Source organism: Orcinus orca, chromosome 8 (assembly GCF_937001465.1).
Source record: "Orcinus orca chromosome 8, mOrcOrc1.1, whole genome shotgun sequence".
Lineage (NCBI taxonomy): Eukaryota > Metazoa > Chordata > Mammalia > Artiodactyla > Delphinidae > Orcinus > Orcinus orca.
Window position 1 is genome coordinate 35169948 of NC_064566.1, and position 20567 is coordinate 35190514.

The following is a 20567-nucleotide window of genomic DNA, read 5'->3' on the forward strand; positions in this document are numbered from 1 at the left end:
CTGCAACAAGAGAAGCCACCACAATGAGAAGCCCGCGCACCGCAACGAAGAGTAGCCCCCCACTGGCCGCAAGTAGAGAAAGCCCGCGCACAGCAACGAAGACCCAACGCAGCCAAAAATAAATAAATAAATAAACAAACTAATTAATTAATTAAACAAACAAAATTAATCAGGAATTTAACATCGGATATAGATATTGGCTATTTCTCATAACTGCATGATTAAATCAGTAAGAAACTAGTATTATGAAATAATTGTCACCCTTTACAGACTAAAAAAATAAAGAACCAGATCTATTTATGCTAACCTTGCCTTAAAATATAACATCCAGCGGCGCAGTCAGCCGCGACCGGTCTCTTGCGGAGCCGACTGAGCGCGGCCCCTGAGCCCAGCCCGCCTCTGAGCGCCTGCTGTTAGCGTGTCGACACCATGGAGTGCTTTGATAAAGTGGTGCTGAATGCGCTGCAGCCATGAGACTTCAGAAATGAAAGTTCATTAGCATCTACTCTGGAGACGCTCCTGTTCTTCACAGCTTTAATAATCACTTTACCTATTGGGTTACATTTCACGACTAAATCTTATGCTTTTGAAGGCGCCTTTGGGATGTCCAACAGAGACAGCTATTTTTATGCTGCTATTGTTGCAGTGGTCGCCGTCCACGTGGTGCTGGCCCTCTTTGTTTATGTGGCCTGGAATAAAGGCTCACGGCAGTGGTGTGAAGGCAAACAGGATTAAAGTGAACATCACCTTTTGATAGCATTAAATTGATTTTTTTTTAAGTGGTAAATGCGTCTGGGATATTGATGATTTTAATAAAGTTGAAAGAACATGCTAAAATCAATCTTATGGAATCACGTTTGACTAGTGTAAATTCTGACCCTTCTGAAACAATGGTTTGTATCATCAGCTTTAATTGTATGAGCCTCTCATTTGCAAATGAGAACTTGGAAAAGTTAAATTGGTTGCAAATAAATATGTGAAATTAGTTACACATTATTCTGGGAAGAATTTGATTACCTTACAACAAAAAAAAATATTTTATAGCATTTTGTCTTTTGGTTGGCTTTGAGTTTTACTCCTCTGGATATATTCAGATGTACATAGTGGAGCAAATCTAAACTTTATTTTTCGCTGGAACACTTTCCCTAACTATCATGAAAACACCAGGTCATTGGATTTTGGGTTGTAAATGCTACTGGAAATTGCTTAAATTGTGGACACTGGAATTAATCTGAATGCCACTGAGAAATTTTGCATCAAGTGTAATCCCTCGTCAGTAGAAATCTTTCATTACATTATTTCATGGGGAAACTAGGCTGAATCACACCCATTCATGTAAAAGGACTGGGCTTATTGAAGAATGCAGACAGCAAAGCAAAGAGTTACCTGCCTGGGCACCCAGCCTACTCCCTAAAGGCCCCTTGCAGGCCAGCCTCCTGCTTTCAGACAAACTCTGTAATTACCTGCTTTGCTCTGTCATTCAACAATGAACTTATGCTTTAATTACAAGGTTGTGTAAACTCCCTTTAAATTTGTTTTTCCTACTTTTTAATAACGTATATGAAGGAATTTACATTTAAATGTGCTAATTTTTGCATACTTAGGGAGTGTAAACAATCCTGAAAATAGATTATTTTTATCGTCTAGGAAGTATTCTTGGAATTTCTAGTCTAATCTTTTAAATCAGTGCCGTTATATCCCAGATACATAGATAGATAATGTATCTAAGTTAGATAATCCTTGAGGTCCTTTCTGCTAGAAAAAGACCCTGTGGTTTTACTTTAGTATCCTTGGTCTGTGTTCTTTCTAGCCACTTGGTACTACTTGTGTGCAATCTAAAAACACACGTGAAAAAAATGCATATTAAAACAGGAAGAAAATTTAAATTCCCTGTAATGTTGCCACCTGGAGATAACCACTATTTTGGTTTACATCCTGTGTGCATTTCTTAATGCTAGTTTGATACACACTAAAAGTTTGGTTTCAGTTCAAATTCTGCCAATTTTACCTGGCGCCTATTTGCATTTTTTCAGATGAGTGATTATTGGCCGTTTTCTTAAAAAGCACATTCTACCTTTACTCTTTTAACTAGATGTCTCATTGTACAAATTTCCCGTCATTGATAACCCCTAATACAATGGTCCTTGCTGTGTTTGTCGTTACTGATTTTGTTTATTCACCCCTACTTTTGATGATGTGGAACTGGACTAAAGGAGTAGAGAGGTAGTTAGGCATAAAAGCAAAGAAGGCATCTGTGTTTATTTACTTGTTGAGAAAAAATAAAAGATTATTATAGGACTTTTTTTTATTCTTGCTTATAGTTAAATATTATCTACAGTTTAAATGTCTTAAGTAGTTATTCTAAATGTAAAATGTTTTCTTAAAATGACTATAGTTTTGGTATAAAATTGTACAAATTTAATATAAAATTGTAGAATGCTCCAGATTGAGTCTAGTGTACTGTATGGTAGATTTCTAGATGGTCCCCTCTTTAGATGTCTTGTTGTACTTAGAATTTGTCCAGATAATTTCTTTTTCTATAATGCCAGGGTTTTTCTTGTACTTTTGGGATCTTATGCTATTTGTAAGATATTAATGTCCAGTGCTGGATTATTTTGTTTGATTTCAGACATTTGCTGAGTAGATAATATGTGTGTTTTTCTGCAAGTATTTAAACTGGGGATTCATGTTAAAGCAGATGTAATTTCCTCTTGGAAAAGGCACCCAGCATTTGAAAGTTAGAATCGGATGTTAAGGTTGATATTTGGGGTTATTACAATATAGACTTGTTTTCAAACAAGTTAATATTTTCTTAGGGTTTTAACTGTTAACTCACTAGTTTGCTGCTGTTGAAATAACATGGTATTTGACAAATAGATTTATTTTTCAAGATGTCTCAGTGATTTCCTCTTGTATATCCTTTCAGGATGTATAGAAAGGAAAGCTACAATTGAGCCCTTATATCAATGTTATAAGGTAGGAATATGTTCACTATTGTTTGAAAACTGATTGTAAGAATAACCTCAATTAGGGAGTGTAACTTGAAGCGTCAGTACAGGCTACTGATTTATCACGTGACCTTCTTAACCTCACCTACCATTTTGCCCCCCAGAATATAATCTTTTTTCTCACTGTGCTTAAAAATGAAAAGTCTGCTGTAGAATGCATCTGATGTCATTAGCTCTTCAAGTGGATACCATTTTACATGTGACAGCAGAGTTCAGTTTTGAATTGTTGAAGGAATTTAAACACTCCATAAAAAATAAAAAAAAAACCAACCTGCGTTTCATGGGAATCTAACAGAAATATACTGTAAGACTATTTTCATTATAAAGAGCTCATCAGCTTTGCCCAAAAAGAAAAAAAAAAAAAAAAAAAAAGACATCCAACCAGGTACTTTCGTCTTTCAGTTCTAAAAAAGGTAAATACCCTTTGCATATATTCTGAACTGAGATGGGTATGTTAAGTATAGCTCACGCCATTCTATAAAAGTAGCAGTTGTTAAGCACTTTAAATATCTTGCAAATAATTGCTTCCCCAAACAGATCATAATCCAGCAGAGAGCCTAGAGATTGACTGTGACATCTTTCAATAACGTTGCCTAAAGAAAGCCTCCTGGTCCATTGAGAATTGCTAGTTAGGAAAGAAAGCCAGTCTTATCTTGATTTTTCACCAGAAAGTCAATGTTCAGTAGCCTGGTTTAAAATAAAATTGACTGATATATATATGGCTCTGCTAATCTCATGCATCATTTTGGATGTGACAATTACAGATAACAAACATCTATGTGACTCACCAAAGTGCAACCTCAAAATGCAGTTTTTAAAGAATCAGCAGTTGTCTAAGTGCCAGATTTCCACTCCCTCTGAGATACAAGCTGGTTTAACGTGCTTCCCTTAAGCCCCTAAGGATGCAGTTACGTCTACTGGGCTGCAAACTTTAAAAGGTAAGCAGTGACTTTGGTAAGTGATGGAGAGTACTTAAAGTGCATCCAAGAGACTCTTTTTTTGCCTAGGAAAAATGCACTCGTAGGAAAAGAATATGAAAAGACTACATCAAGGTCTGCCTTGTTAAGTCAAAATAACACAACCAATATATCGCACCTAGCACCACACAAGTTCCCTTCTTGTGACTGTTTTCTTAATGCACTATTGCTGGTTTCAAGACTGCAATACAGCTTCTGTGTCTGTCTGCCTTTCTTTACCAAGCTGATGAACATAATGTCTCTTGAAAGCTTAGACTAGACAATCAGTTTCATTTTCAAGTTTCAGTCACATTTTTCAAAGGAAGCATTATTGAAAGTGTAAGCATAATAATAGTCTCTGGGCCTAGAGACTTCCTTCTCTTAGAATTAAATCAGTAAAGTGTCCTTCCTGCCCCCGCCCTTAAGGACTATAACAGATACATTCAGATCTAAATTCAGTACCAGTGCTTGTTGGTAAGTATTTGCATGACAGTGAGTTTACAAATAAGTTTGACGTTATTTTAGTTCTGCTCAACACTGCAGTATTGACACTCCAGTACTCCTGTAAACATTGCTACCAATATACTTTTATTAACAATAATATTAGTGCATCCAAAATAGGGGAGCCTTTCTGGGCGATGAGGAGAGTCTTGATCATGTATCTTTTCCAGCCCTCAGGAAGGAATGGTAGTGAAATGATTGCTTTAAGTTTCTCTGTTTCTTTACCCAAGTAATAGCTTTTTCCTTTATAAAGAGGAGTGTCTATTTGGCAAGTCTGGTGAGGATTGGCTCATCCGTGCCCGAGACTGTGGTTGCAGCACAATACAAGCCATCTCTTCTCTCAGACCTTCTGAATCAGTTCAAGCCGTCTGATACTCCTTGTCCAACTCCCTCTATAAATGATCCAGTTACTAGTGGAAAACTCAACTATAAAATGTATGCCTTGAAACAGACACATGTTTGGGTATTTGAGTCACAAGGCTGAGGCTGAAGCCAACTCATGTACAGCCTTCCCCTTGCCCTTCATCATTGTTCCACCAATCATACTATCTTCCACTTTTAGAGCATTTGATAGCTTAAAACACAACAATACATATATTCCTTTAATAACTCTTCGCAATAACACTGCTGGATAAACACTGAAGGTAACATTAACCCAACTGTACTATGTAAAAATACAGAAGTGACAGCTCACCAGTAAGGAAATCAGGTCTAAACCCCAATTCTCCAATTCCTTTGTCCAGTCTTCACCTCTACTGCAATGCTTCCCCACATAACACTGATGAAACGCAGGATTCTCCTGATCTTATTAAGGTTAACACAATGGACCATGAGAATTACTTTAAGAAAATTATTTTCCCTGATTCATAACTTTCAAGGAAAGATGTATTTTCAGAGTCCATGGACACCAGGAACATTATTTGAACTCGTATTTTTCACAGTTGGGACTTCCAAATTCCACAAAGGTGGAGCCATCACCTATCACAGTGGCAAGAGAGGGCGTGACAAACAAAACTCACTGACCTGGTGCAATCAATATCATTGTATGAGGTAATGGCATTTTGAAAAATAATGCATTAAAAACAATTCCCTGTGTTGTTCTTCAGATTTACAGCATTACCATGCAGGTATCAGCAGTGGCTTGATAACCTGTGGAACTATATTAATGTTTATATTTTTTTGTTTTGCTTTGGAAATATCTTCAAGTCTTCTTTTAAAAGTTGAGCACTGGTTTCTTTATTTGTCTCATGGAACTTTTTAAAAAACACACAAATATTACATATATAAATCTCCACTGTAGGAGATGCAAACAATATTGAATTTATAGCAGTAAGTGGATGTTCTTGTTCACACACCCATTGGTAATAAGGTGAACAATCTGCATGGTTCCCGTCTCCCTGTATTTACATAAATATATGTAGAGAAATGCAAATCAAAGCAACAATGAGGTATCACCTCACACAGGTCAGAATGGCCATCATCAAAATATCTACAAACAATAAATGCTGCAGAGGGTGTGGAGAAAAGGGAACACTCTTGCACTGTTGGTGGGAATGTAAATTGATACAGCCACTATGGAGAACAGTATGGAGGTTCCTTAAAAAACTAAAAATAGAACTACCATATGACCCAGCAATCCCACTACTGGGCATATACCCTGAGAAAACCATAATTCAAAAAGAGACATGTACCACAATGTTCATTGCAGCTCCATTTACAATAGCCAGGACATGGAAACAACCTAAGTGTCCACTGACAGATGAATGGATAAAGAAGATGTGGCCCATATATACAATGGAATATTACTCAGCCATAAAAAGAAATGAAATTGAGTTATTTGTAGTGAGGTGGATGGACCTAGAGTCTGTCATACAGAGTGAAGTAAGTCAGAAAGAGAAAAACAAATACTGTATGCTAACACATATATGGACTCTAAAAAAAAAAAAAAAGTGGTTCTGATGAACCTAAGGGCAGGACAGGAATAAAGACGGAGTCATAGAGCATGGACTTAAGGACACGGGGAGGGGGAAGGGTAAGCTGGGAGGAAGTGAGAGAGTGGCACTGACATATACACACTACCAAATGTAAGATAGCTAGTGGGAAGCAGCCGCATAGCACAGGGAGATCAGCTTGGTGTTTTGTGACCACCTAGAGGGGTGGGACAGGGAGGATGGGAGGGAGGTGCAAGAGGGAGGGGATATGGAGAGGTATGTATACATATAGCTCATTCACTTTGTTATACAGCAGAAACTAACACAACAATATAAAGCAATTATACTCCAATAAAGATGCTAAAAAATAATAATAGTAAACTAGCCAGGTAATTATACTATATGTATACCATATGTATTGTCTTGCAACTTGGTTTTATTTACTTTTCTTTTTTTCTCAAAAATATGCCTTTCAGTGTGGGTGTGTATATGTGTGTGCACGTGTCTGTAGATACACTCAGAAGTTCAAACCACTGTATTGTATTCCATTAAATTATACTCCAAATAAATTAAATCATTCCATTACTGACATATACTTGGGCTGTTTCTGGTTTTTGGTAAATACAAATAATGTGGCAAAAACATCCCTGTATGTGCATTTTTCGCCCCTCAGGAGCATATGCTTAGAACACATTTCAAGAGGTAAAATCTATGGACTCAAGAGAATCCCTCTATGACCCTTCAGATTTACTTTAAAAGTAGATTGATTTTGTCAAGTTGCCATTAAAAAGTCTCACCAATTTAACTCTCAGTCATGCATGAGGCTGTTTACCCCAACTTCCCCAACACAGAATAAAATCAATCTTCTAAGATTCTCCTCTTAGAAGTCATTGTTCATTATTTTTCACCATCAGCATGTCATCTCTTCAGAAGAATACTGATAATGCACTGTGTGTCCTTGGGTAAGTTACTTAACCTTTCTGTGTCTCAGCTTTGTGAACTCTAAAATGGGGATAATAATAATACCTAACTCAAAGGGTTATTTCCTGGGTTTTTTGTACACTTCGCCTCTTTTTCAATGTGACTGTGTCTCTTTCCTCTGGTTGATTCAGTTAGTTATTGTCTACAGTGTGCCAGCTACCATTCTAGTTGCTGGGGACAGAGTAGGGAGATGCAACCCAGTGGTCACTCTCACATAGCTTACATCCCCATGGGGAGGCAGACAATACAGAAACAAACACATAAATGCATAATGTTATGATAGGCTGTGTTAGTGAAGAAAAAATAAAGGAGGGTATGGGGCCGAAAAGTACTAGAGGTCTATTTCAGAAACAGTGGTCAAAGAAAGTCTCTGACGATGGGGGCAGACCTGAGCAGAGACCTGAAGGCAATGAGCATGGAGGCTCAGGGGAGCACAAGTGCAAAGCCCTGAGACAGGAATGTGGTTGGCCTGTGCGAGGAATAGTGCACTGGTACCAAGGGAGAATGGGGGAGAACACAGAGATGCAGCTGAGAGGAGCCAGGGACCAGATTCTGAATGTTCTCATTAGCCAGAAGGACGAATGGGAATTTTATTCTAAATGCAGACAGAAGCCAGGGCACTGGCCTCTGAACTGCTCCAAACACAGAGAGCGGCTGAAGCTTTAAGCTTCCTACGCTGAACAGATACCTGGAGTGTGGCCATGAGCAGTGCCCACATGCCCTCTGAGCGGAGCTCTCAGCAACCAGTGCATCCTTCACAAACACAAGCCAACAGGCAAAGCTGAAGAGAGCCATCAAGATACGGAACCACGCCCCCGAACCACACCCATACCTTCTTCCTTCAGCCCAAAAGGTAGACTCAGAGCACCTTCTTCTCTGATGCACAGTGCCCTTGCCAACTGGCAGTCCAGGGACAGAAACGCTGGCCACGCTCAGCCACCAGAATGGCACAACGGATCTGCCACAGGAGCGCCAAGATCTCAGGCAGGGCTGCAGCTCAGGGCTTGCCCCTACACGGCCAGCCTACCTCTACAGATGGTCCCGTTGCCCACGTAGCCCGGTTTGCAGGTGCAGCTGTATCCCTGGACGGTGTTGGTGCAGATGGCATTCTCATCACAGTTGTGCTGCCCGCTGCCACATTCGTCGTGCTCTGTTTGCAGGGTGAGAAAGAGAGACACTTTTTCATAAGGTGGAATCACTGGTGTTGGAAAAGTTAGCTGGAACTCACCAAGTAAGAACGACAGTGACTACCGTGCATTGGGACCTTACTCTATGCCTGGCAGTTTCCATGCCTGATGTGGTTGAAATCTCAACAACTCTAAAAGATGGATGTTATTATCCTCACTTGGCAGGTAAACAGACTGAGTGTCAGAGAAGTCAAGCGACTTATACAAGTGACAATGATTGCTAAGTGCTTCTCTAAGGTCACTGCTGCTTCCATGTCTGCAAAGGTTTCTGCAGAGGTTCCAAGGCAGTGGTTCTCAATAGGGGCAGGGGCACGGTGTGTGCAATGCTGCATCTCCTCCTCCTAGGAAACATGTGACAGCGTCTGAGGATGTTTTGGGGTGTCATGCTTTGAGAAAAGAGATGCTACTGGAATCTAGTGGTGGAGGGCAGGGACGCTGCTAAGCCTCTTACAATGCACAGGACAGCCCACGACAACGAAGAATTAACCAGTCTGATATGTCAACAGCCCCAAGGTTGGGAATTCGGTATGGAGGCTCCGATCGCCTGGGTCCAGCTCGTGAGGTAAACCACCTGTCACACCCTATCAGTGTTCTTCTCCAACAGAACAAAGAAGGTAAAACTAAAGAGGAAGGCCCAGCTAATACAGCCCGGCAGAGGAGCATCAACCCACAAGTATTTTCACAAGGTTCAGAATTTAACCACTGGGCTGATGCCTAACGTGTAGTAATATGGTTATATATATTCAAATAGCCATGGCATCCTTAATCCACAAGACATAGGGGAAAATACATCTAACACTATGCAATGGACTGAAAGATTCCAAGTTAGAAATCAAGATTTCACAGATACCTAGACTCTCCCCTCATCATCAGGACATTTTAATACTCAACTAAACGACTCCTCTGTAAATAAATAATGTGAGAAAGTTTATGCCCCTTATTCCCTTTAACATCTGCTAGTATAACTTCTTAGAAATCTTAAGAAGAAAAATCAAGCAGGGTTATTTAAGTCAGAACAGGTTATAGAACAAGAGTTGCAATTCCAGCTATAAATCTCAAGGAAATCAACACTAATTGAACAAAACTAAAAATTCAATATAGTTTGTTAAGCAGACTGTTAGATCAATGTACCAATAAACTGAAATATCATCTATCTTCATTAATTTTTAAAAATAAATTTATTTATTTATTTTATTTTTGGCTGCACTGGGTCTTCGTTGCTGCGCGTGGGTTTTCTCTAGTTGTGGCGAGCGGGGGCTACTCTTCGTTGCGGTGCACGGGCTTCTCATTGTGGTGGCTTCTCTTGTTGCGGAGCACAGGCTCTAGGCACGCAGGCTTCAGTAGTTGTGGCTTGCGGGCTCTAGAGGGCAGGCTCAGTAGTTGTGGCACACGGGCTTAGCTGCTCTGCAGCATGTGGGATCTTCCCGGACCAGCTCGAACCCGTGTCCCCTGCATTGGCAGGCAGATTCTTAACCACTGAGCCACCAGGGAAGTCCCTTCATTAATTTTTATTTTAAATTTCCTAACAGGGACCAGTAATGAGAAGGGTTAAATTCTACAAAGTAGAGCTGTTTCAGTCACCCACATGCAATAATGTCAAGTATACAAATGCACATGGCTCTTAATTTAACACCTTGGGTTTTTCAAAGAAAATGTTTCTTTAGGCCTTAAAACCAACACAAACTCTAAGACAGAAATGCGAACAGGTTAGCAAGCAGTGTGAAGGGAGAAGATTCATGAAGACACACTTCTAGTCTGTGCTCAGATCATCATCTCCAGGATAGTCCAGAAATAGTATAATCCTATGAATGTCCAATCACATTTACAGACCTAGCAAGCACCTAATATGTACAGGTGCAATACCAGATGATATTAGGGACACAGAGAATTCTAAGAATATAGGTTTAGACCCCAAGAGTTTTCAATCTCCTTATTTAAATCCATTTAAGTAGTAATTATTAGAGTCTGCATTGGGAATACAAATGAGTAGATACGGTCTCTGCTCATATGAACATTTTAATAGAGGCCACCAGACAGCAATATGTAACCAACCAGAACACATGGGAGAAGTGATAAGAGTTATAAGTAGGTGACCTCATATTTTATCATATAAACAGAACATATTTTAGAGTGAAAGGGGGGTCTGCTAATAATTACACTGGAATAACAGGCATAACTCAGAATGACCTAGGCAAACTGGCATGTGTGCTCATACTTGATAAGAGAAATAAAGATTAACTGGAATAAAAGTTCATTGGAGGGAAGAAATGACTTCTAATAGGGAGAAAAGTCTTCTTGAAAGACATAGTATCTGAACTAGTCTTTTAAAAATGGTCATGGTTTTCTCAGCCAGAAATGCCCATGAAGGGCACTCCAGGCAACAGAACAGTATGGAGAAAGGTGTGGTTCTATGCAACATTCCAGAAGTCCGGTCCATCGTTGCCCATGTGGTGTCCCCCACCTCACCGCCCCTGCCACCAGCTTTATAAAGTTATAACTGACAAAGTTGAAAGATACTTAAAATGTACAAAGTGATAATTTGATATACATACACATTCTGAAAGGATTCCCCCATCAGGTTAATTAACACATCTATCCTACCTTGTATTATCTCCCAATATTCTTGATGCAAAGCCCCTTCTCTAATGAGGTGGTCCCATCACTGTCTTGCAAGTGCATGAGCTGACTCCTACCTCTCTAGTTTGTCGTGATGTTTCCCTGACTCAAAATACTCTCCCAGTATAGTTGAATATCTGTGCCCCTGCCTGGCTTCAAAGACCACTTCATATGAACACTTTTTGCCGTGCAGGCGTCCACTCCTGCTCTCTGTTAACACATGAACCTTAACCCTCTTGGAACTTTTAATAAATTTAAAATTTTATCTCTTTGGAGGCAATCAAATCACAATATATGGTGATGAGGTTTGCGAATTTTATCATGAATGCCTTATTAAGTAGTGAACTTTGAGGAAAGGAATTGTAGTCCATTTTCTACAACCCTGACTTTACTTTCTCGACTTCACATAGTAGTATTCAGCCTCGAGTGCCAAGCATTGGGATAACTATTGTACATATATGATGCCATTTAATTCTCCCAAGTCACGTGAAATATGTCTGCTCATTTTACAATGAAGGAAATGAGACAAAAACACATTATTAAATTTAAATATTAAATTATTAAATAACTTAACGTCACGAAACTAATAAGTGGAGGCGTTTGGACTTGTAACTCCAGACACAGAATGATCACATCACTGAGTACTTGGAAGTAACCTGGACGTGGCTGAAGCTAAACCACGTCACACAGAAGTGACCCCCTAAAGCCAAGAATAAAGGCTGTCTTTTGCTACACTGGTCCCAAATACCCACTGAAGATCCAGCCTATCCCCAAACGACAAAGGTTCCAAAACTTTCACATCTTATTATCTTTAGCCACAACCGAGTTTTCAAAGTAACCAGTACCCTCAAAACTATGTCTGACAGAGATGGCCATAGAAGAAATGGTCTCCTTCTAAAAATCTCAAATCCCCTTCCAGCTGCTGGAGATGCTTCAGGTGTGAGAAAAGCTCTTGTGAGAGGTAGAAGGACACAGAGGCAAGAGACTCTAGAACCACACAGCCCGGGTTAGATGATCCTGGACGTGCCACTCACCAGCTACGTGCACTTGAGTGACTCAGACAATCTGTGTCTTCTTAGTTTCCACATGTAAAATGTGGATAATAATACAACCTATGGGGGGGGGATGAATTGACATATATACACTATTGATACTATGTATAAAATAGGTAACTAATGAGAACCTACAGTATAGCACAGGGAACTCTATACTCTATGCTCTGTGCTGACCTAAATGGGAAGGAAATCCAGAGAAGAGGGGATATATGTATACATATAGCTGATTCACTTTGCTGTATAGTAGAAACTAACACAACATTGTAAAGCAACTATATGCCAATAAATATTTTTTTAATGGTTAAAATGGTAAAAATAATAATAATAATACAACCTATCTCCTGGGGTTTTTCTGAGGACTCAATTAGCTAATATAGATACAATAATTATTACAGCTAATTGCAACTAGTAAGTGCTCCATAAGTGCTATTTTATTATCATTGTTCTTATTACTACTACTCTTCCCACTACTACTACAATTATTTGTGAGCAGACTCAATTGTTGAATGGTGGTTAAAACTGGTTAAGAAAACTTTCTTTTTCCTTTACAGGCTGGTAGTTCAGGCAGAAAGGCTGTGAACAGATAGGCCTTTGAAGACACAAATTAGAATACCTCTTTAAAGATTCAAAGAAATATTTGCTTAGATTCAATTATGGTCCCTGGGAAACAAGACTATAGATTGGGAAGGTGAAGGATTTATGTTTAGGATTGCTGATATATAACCAGAGTTTGATTATGGTAAATTTGGAGTATTAAACCTCTCAGGACAAAGAAATAACAATTTTGGCAGCAAGCTCTCTACTAATGATAATTATTGTTATGCTGGCTAATATTTATTGGTACTCATTAAGCACTGTCATTATCACACGGTTCCTTTCTCCTTCTTCTTTTCCCTGCTATGGGATGGCTCACAAGGGCTCTAATCCACCTCTGTAACATTGTAATCAATAGCCATTATCAATTAACACACTGTTTTCCTTAGAGAACTAAGCAGGATCCAAACAAGCTACTGAAACAATCACTTCAGCTGTGGCTGCAAACGTCCACATCTGGGGTCTGGCTGGCTACAGTTTCGCTTTGTTCCAAATAATCTAGTTTGAATTTTACAAAAAATTGTTACAGTAACCTCACTGGGACAAGCCAAGCAGGTTTTATTAGTCATATTTATAGACGAAATTGCAGTTTGGAGCATGTAAGAGGCTTTTCCTGTAAGTACGTAGATAGTAAGGTGTACGTCTATAACTCGAACTCCCATCTCCTCATTTCTTCTCCTGCACTCTTTCTAAACTCCCACTTTATTATGTGATTCAAAGGAGTATCTATAATGTTGGCCACAATGTAGGTAATTTCTTTTACCTTTAAAAAAATAATTACAGATTTATAGGAAGCTGTATAAGTAGTACAAAATGTCCCTTAACTCCTTCACCCAGTTTCTCTCCACAGTGCGATCCTATATAGCAGCAGTGCCACATCCAAACCAGAAAACTGACAGTGTGTCACTGTTAAGTAGTCTACCGACCTAATTCAGTTCACACCATGTTTTCAAACTGCGTTCATGTTGTGTGTATGTACATATGGCTGTAGTTCTAAGTAATATTAACTTATGTATAAATTTGTGTAACCACCACCACATTCATGTTATGACTTTGTGTTTGCACCTAGTCCACACTCCCCCCATCACCCCCAATCCCTGTCCCCTGTCAGCTACTAATCTGTTTTCCACTTCTATAGTTGTCATTTAGAGACTGTTATACAAGTGGAATTACACAGTAAGTAACCTTTGAGATTGACTTTTTTTCAATAAGCTCAATGCCCCTGAGTCACATCCAGACTGTTGTAGTTTCAATAGTTCATCCCTCTTTCCTGCTGTGTAGTATTCCATTGTGAAAATATATCACAGTTTATTCAACCATTTACACATTGAAGGGCATGCGGACTGTTTCCTGTATTTTACTACTCTGAACAAAGTTGCTATGAACATCTGTGCACAGGCTTTTGTGTGAACATATATTTTCATTACCCTGGGTTAAATGTCCAAAAGTGTGATTATAGGGGCATCTGATAAGTGCTTGTTTTGTAAGAAACTGCCACATGATTTTCCAGAATGGTTGCACCATTTTACATTCCCACTAGCAATGCACGAGTGATCAAGTTTCTCTACATCATTGACAGCATTTGGTATTTTCACTTTTTAAATTTTAGTCTTTCGTGTGTGTGTTATGATACTGCATTGAGCTCTTAATTTGCATTTTGCTAGTAGCTAATGATGTTGAATGTCTTTCCACATGCTCATTTGCCATCTATTTTTCTTTGGTGAAATGTCTCTTGCTCATTTTACAATGGGACGTTTTTTTTACTGTTGAGTTTTGAGAATTCTTCATATACTCCAGATATAAGGCCTTTGTTGGATATGTGATTTGCAAATATTTCCTCACAGTCTCCAGCTTGTATTTTCATCCTCTTAGCAGCCTTTCACAATGCAAAATGTATTACTTTTGATGAGATTCAATTTACCTATTTTTCATTTTATGGATAGTGCATTTAATGTCACATATAAGAACTCTTTCTCTAACCCTAGGTCTTAAAGATTTTCTCATATTTTTCCTAACACTTGTGTAGTTTTACCTCTTAGATAAGTTCATGACCCATTTTGACTTAACTTTTGTATATGGTAAGAAGTTTAGGTTTTCGCCTGTGCATGTCATTTGTTGAAAAGGCTACTTTTCCTCCACTGAATTGCTTTTGTACTTTTGTCAAAAACCAATTGGGAGCTTCCACAGGGGGAGACCAGCTGAGGGAGCACCGCTGTTACTCAGATGATGATGTCTGCTTAGCACAGAGGAGAGTCTGGAACCGAGAGCATTGGTAAAGAGGTTAATACCAGACACCTCTGTGAGACCCGGTGGGCAGCCCTGGGATCAGTAACCAGGAGTCGCAGCTCCTGGAAGGCTGCCTGGATCTGGCGAGTGGAGGCCTAGGAGCGAAGCTGCAGCAACAGTAGTTCCAGTGACAGCAGCGAATGTCAGCACAGCTCCCTGTTGCTTGGTTCCCCCCTGAGGACAAGTTTATAACCATCAGGATATTCCTGAAATAATATAACAAATATGATACCAAGACAAGAATAACAGTAACTGTTGTAATCAAAAGTAAACACAGTGGGCGACCTTCAAGATGGCTGAGAAATAAGACATGGAGATCACCGTCTTCCCCACAAATACATCAAAGATATATCTACATGTGGAACAACTACTACAGAACACCTACTGAACACGGGCAGAAGACCTCAGACTTCTCCAAAGGCAAGAAACTCCCTACGTACCTGGCTGCATGGCTGACAGGGTCTTAGTGCTCTGGTCTAGTGTCAGGCCTAGAGTTCGGAGAGCTGAATTCAGGACATTGGACCACCAGAGACCTCCCGGCCCCACATAATATCGATCGGCGACAGCTCTCCCAGAGATCTCCGTCTCAACGCTAAGACCCAGCTCCACTAAACGACCAGCAAGCTCCAGTGCTGGACACTCCATGCCAAACAACTAGCAAGATGGAACACAACCCCACCCATTAGCAGAGAGGCTGCCTAAAATCATACTAAGTTCACAGACACCCCAAGACACACCACTGCCCACCAGAAAGACAAGATCCATCCTCATCCACCAGAACACAGGCACCAATCCCCTCCACCAGGAAGCCTACACAACCCACTGAACCAACCTCACCCACTGGGGCAGACACCAAAAACAATGGGAACTATGAACCTGCAGCCTGCAAAAAGGAGACCCCAAACACAGTAAGTTAAGCAAAATGAGAAGACAGAGAAATATGCAGCAGGTGAAGGAGCAAGGTAAATCCATCTTGTTTAATGTGTCATTTAAAGCTTGTGTTTCCTTATTTATTTGCATTTTGGCTGATCTGTCCATTGGTAAAGTGGGCTGTTAAAGTCCCCTACTATTATTGTGTTACCCTTTTAATCCAGATTTAATTAAATCTGGATTAAATCCAGAAAGCTGGAGTAGCAATTATCAAATCAGACAAAATAGACTTTAAAATAAAGACTATTATAAGAGACAAAAAAGGACTCTACATAATGATCAAGGGATCAATCCAAGAAGAAGATATAACAATTGTGAAAATTTATGCACCCAACATAGGAGCACCTCAATACATAAGGCAAATGCTAACAGCCATAAAAGGGGTAATATAAAGTCTTTTAAATGTGCTACCAGAACACTACTAGAGATAATCAATGAATTTGGTAAAGTAGCAGGATACAAAACTAATGCACAGAAATCTCTTGTGTTCCTATACACTAATGATGAAAAATCGGAAAGAGAAATTAAGGAAACACTCCCATTTACCAATGCAACAAAAAGAATAAAATACCTAGTAATAAACCTACCTAAGAAGACAAAAGACCTGTATGCAGAAAACTATAAGACACTAATGAAAGAAATTAAAGATGATACAAACAGATGGAAAGATATACCATGTTCTTGGATTGGAAGAATCAACATTGTGAAAATGACTCTACTACCCAAAGCAATCTACAGATTCAATGCAATCCCTATCAAACTACCAATGGCATTTTTCACAGAACTAGAACAAAAAATTTCACCATTTGTATGGAAACACAAAAGACCCCGAATAGCCAAAGCAATCTTGAGAACGGAAAAAGGAGCTGGAGGAAACAGGCTCCCTGACTTCAGACTATACTACAAAGCTACAGTCATCAATCATCAGTACAGTACAGTCATCAGTACAGTATGGTACTGGCACAAAAACAGAAAGATAGATCAATGGAACAGGAGAGAAAGCCCAGAGATGAACCCAAACACACATGGTCACCTTATCTTTGATAAAGGAGGCAAGAATATACAATGGAGAAAAGACAGCCACTTCAATAAATGGTGCTGGGAAAACTGGACAGCTACCTGTAAAAGAATGACATTAGAACACTCCCTAGCACCATACACAAAAATAAACGCAAAATGGATTAAAGACCTAAATGTAAGGCCAGACACTATAAAACCCTTAGAGGAAAACATAGTCAGAACACTCTATGACATAAATCACAGCAAGATCTTTTTTGACACACCTCCTAGAGAAATGGAAATTAAAACAATAAACAAATGGGACTTAATGAAACTTAAAAGCTTCTGCACAGCAAAGGAAACCATAAACAAGACAAAAAGACGACCCTCAGAATGGGAGAAAATATTTGCAAACGAACCAACTGACAAAGGATTAATCTCCAAAATATACAAAGCAGCTCATGTAGCTCAATATTAAAAAAACAAACAACCCAATCCAAAAATGGGCAGAAGATCTAAACAGACATTTCTCCAAAGAATATATCAGATAGCCAACAAACACACGAAAGGAAGCTTAACATCACTAATCATTAGAGAAATGCAAATCAAAACGACAATGAGGTATCATCTCACACCAGTCAGAGTGGCCATCGTCAAAAAATCTACAAACAATAAATGCTGAAGAGGGTGTGGAGAAAAGGGAACACTCTTGCACTGTTGGTGGGAATGTAAATTGATACAGTCACTATGGAGAACAGTATGGAGTTTCCTTAAAAAACTAAAAATAGAACTACCACACAATCCAGCAATCCCACTACTGGGCATATACCCTGAGAAAACCAAAATTCAAAAAGAGTCATGTACCACAATGTTCACTGCAGCTCTATTTACAATAGCCAGGACATGGAAGCAATCTAAGTGTCCATCGACAGATGAATGGATAAAGAAGATGTCGCACATGTATACAATGGAATACTACTCAGCCATAAAAAGAAATGAAATTGAGTTATTTGTAGTGAGGTGGATGGACCTAGAGTCTGTCGTACAGAGTGAAGTAAGTCAGAAAGAGAAAAACAAATACCGTATGCTAACACATATATATGGAATCTAAAACAAACAAACAAAAATGGTTCTGAAGAACCTAGGGGCAGGACAGGAATAAAGACGCAGTCATAGAGAATGGACTTGAGGACACGGGGAGGGGGAAGGGTAAGCTGGGAGGAAGTGAGAGAGTGGCACTGACATATATACACTACCAAATGTAAAATAGATAACTAGTGGGAAGCAGCTGCATAGCACAGGGAGATCAGCTCGGTGCTTTGTGACCACCTAGAGGGGTGGGATAGGGAGGGTGGGAGGGAGACGCAAGAGGGAGGTGATGTGGTCATATATGTATACGTATACCTGATTCACTTTGTTATACAGCAGAAACTAACACAACAATGTAAAGCAATTTTACTCCAATAAAGATGTTAAAAAAAAGTAAACACAGTAAGTAAAATAAAGTAGCACTGTGCTCATCCTTTTTGTTTGTAAAGTGACATATTCTTAAAGGAACCTAACTGCTACAGGTAGAGGTGATCATTTTTTTTTATAATAAATATCTGACTTACAAAAAAAAAACCAATTGGTTGTATTTGTATTCTCTGTTTCTGGGTTCTCTACTGTGTATATATACTGTGATCTGTGTATATATTCCTCTGCCAATTCCATACTGCCTTGATTATTCTAAGTTACAGAAAGCCTCTATATCAGATAGAGTGACTCCCTCCACTTTGTTCTTTTCCAGTATTGTTTTAGTTATTCTAGTTCTTCTTCCTTTCTATATAAATTTTAGATAAGCTTGTCCCTTTCTATAAAAAATCTTGTTTGGATTTTCATAGGAACTTAGAGTTCAATTTGTGGAGAACTGCCATCTTCACTATATTGAATCTTCTGATCCATGAACACAGCCTGTTTCCCTATTTAGTTGTTCTTTGACTTCTTCCATCAGGGTTTTGTAATTTTCAGCACACAGATCCTGTAAATGTTTTATTAGATTTACAACTGGGGATTTCACTTTATTTGCAGTTATTGTATATGATGTTACGTTTCTAAATTTGGTTTCTATGTAATAGTTGCTAGTATATAGGAAAACGATTATGTGTGTTGATCTTGTAGAGCTTTTGACTCTGCTGAACTCACTTATTAGTTATACAATTTTTTCTGTAGATTCGTCAAGATTGTGTACATAGACAATCATGTCATCTGTGAATAGGAATAGCTTTATTTCTTCCTTTCTGATCTGTATGCTTTTTATTTCCTTGCGTTGCCACCTTATTCTGCTGGCGAAGACTTCTGGTGCTACGGCACACAGTAATGAGAGCAGACCATCATTTGCCACTAATCTTAGGAAGAAAGCACTCCGTCTTTCACCATTAAGTACAAAGTTAGCTCCACCTCATACAGCCTTGTCAATGCTGGGTGGAGGTGGAGGTCTTGTTGGGCCCCACTGGCAATGAAGTTGGGAGAGTTGGACCACCCATCAGCCTTGCCTTGCACTGCCTTGTTCAGTCTGTGTGCTGCTGGGCTGGAGTAGAGGCCCAGCTCCATGTTGGGTCCCACCGACACTCCCACAGAGAGGGAATCAGAGCACTGCCTGCTTCTACCAAGCAGATTTTCTACGCACATATGGCTCAAGGAGGGTAGGTATTTTCAAAAAGGTTTCGGCTGTGTTAGAGCCCCTTCTCTAATTCTTTCCCTAGGAGCAGTAGAATTGGCTCTCCTTGGAGCGTTTGTCTTCTGTGCCTGTCTGTGGATTTAGGTTTCAGGCTTCTTTAACTCCCCATCAGGGAGACACCAAAGGCAAAAAAGAAAATGGAGAACTCACCCCTTGTTGTTCCTCACCTCCCAGAGTTGCTAGGTAGTCCACCTTCTTTGCACCTTTCAGAGTCTTGCTGGATATTTTTTGTGTTATATCCAGGGGATTTTTAGTTGTTAACGACCTGGGAGGATTGGGGATAGTCGACCTTGGCCAGAACCAAAAGTCTTCAGTGTGTTTAATTTTTAAGAAAGTAGTCACTTTCCCTCTCTGGTTTTTCAAACAGAGAAATCCCTAGTAATTGGGATTTTTCATAAACATACTATGAGCACATTTATTTGTTTAGCATATTTATTGAGCACATACTACTATGCAGATGCTGCTCTAAATGTGTTGTAGCATTCATATGAATTAAATATTATCATCCATATTTTCTAAATGAAGAAATAGGAACAGAGAGGTTTTAAGTGGTCCAAGGTTATAGGATGGTAGATTCAAACCAAGGCAGTTACTGTCAAACCATGGCAGAATAATTAGCATCACGTAGTTATTAGTCATTCTTGAAATGTCTTTCTCCCTTAATCCCTTATCATCAAGCTATCTTCAAGTCTCATTGATTTTTCTTTTTAAATATCTTTCAGATTCATTCTTTTATCTCCATTTCCATTTCCACCGCCCTCATCCAAGCTACAATCATCTTACCCACATCTAAGCTGCTGTCAC

The 20567-nt window shown here is 39.3% G+C and overlaps 1 protein-coding gene and 1 pseudogene across 2 annotated transcripts in view; one reads left to right on the forward strand and one right to left on the reverse strand.

Annotated features, from left to right (window-relative positions):
* NELL1 (neural EGFL like 1) overlaps window positions 1-20567 on the reverse strand; it is an 868290-nt gene that overhangs the window by 328076 nt on the left and 519647 nt on the right. For both annotated transcript variants that reach the window (XM_004263922.4, XM_004263921.4), the window contains exon 14: window positions 8405-8527. In XM_004263922.4, the coding sequence (XP_004263970.1) occupies window positions 8405-8527 (123 nt within the window). The remainder of the gene's footprint in view (window positions 1-8404; window positions 8528-20567) is intronic.
* On the forward strand, window positions 430-749 carry LOC101277728 (vacuolar ATPase assembly integral membrane protein VMA21-like; annotated as a pseudogene).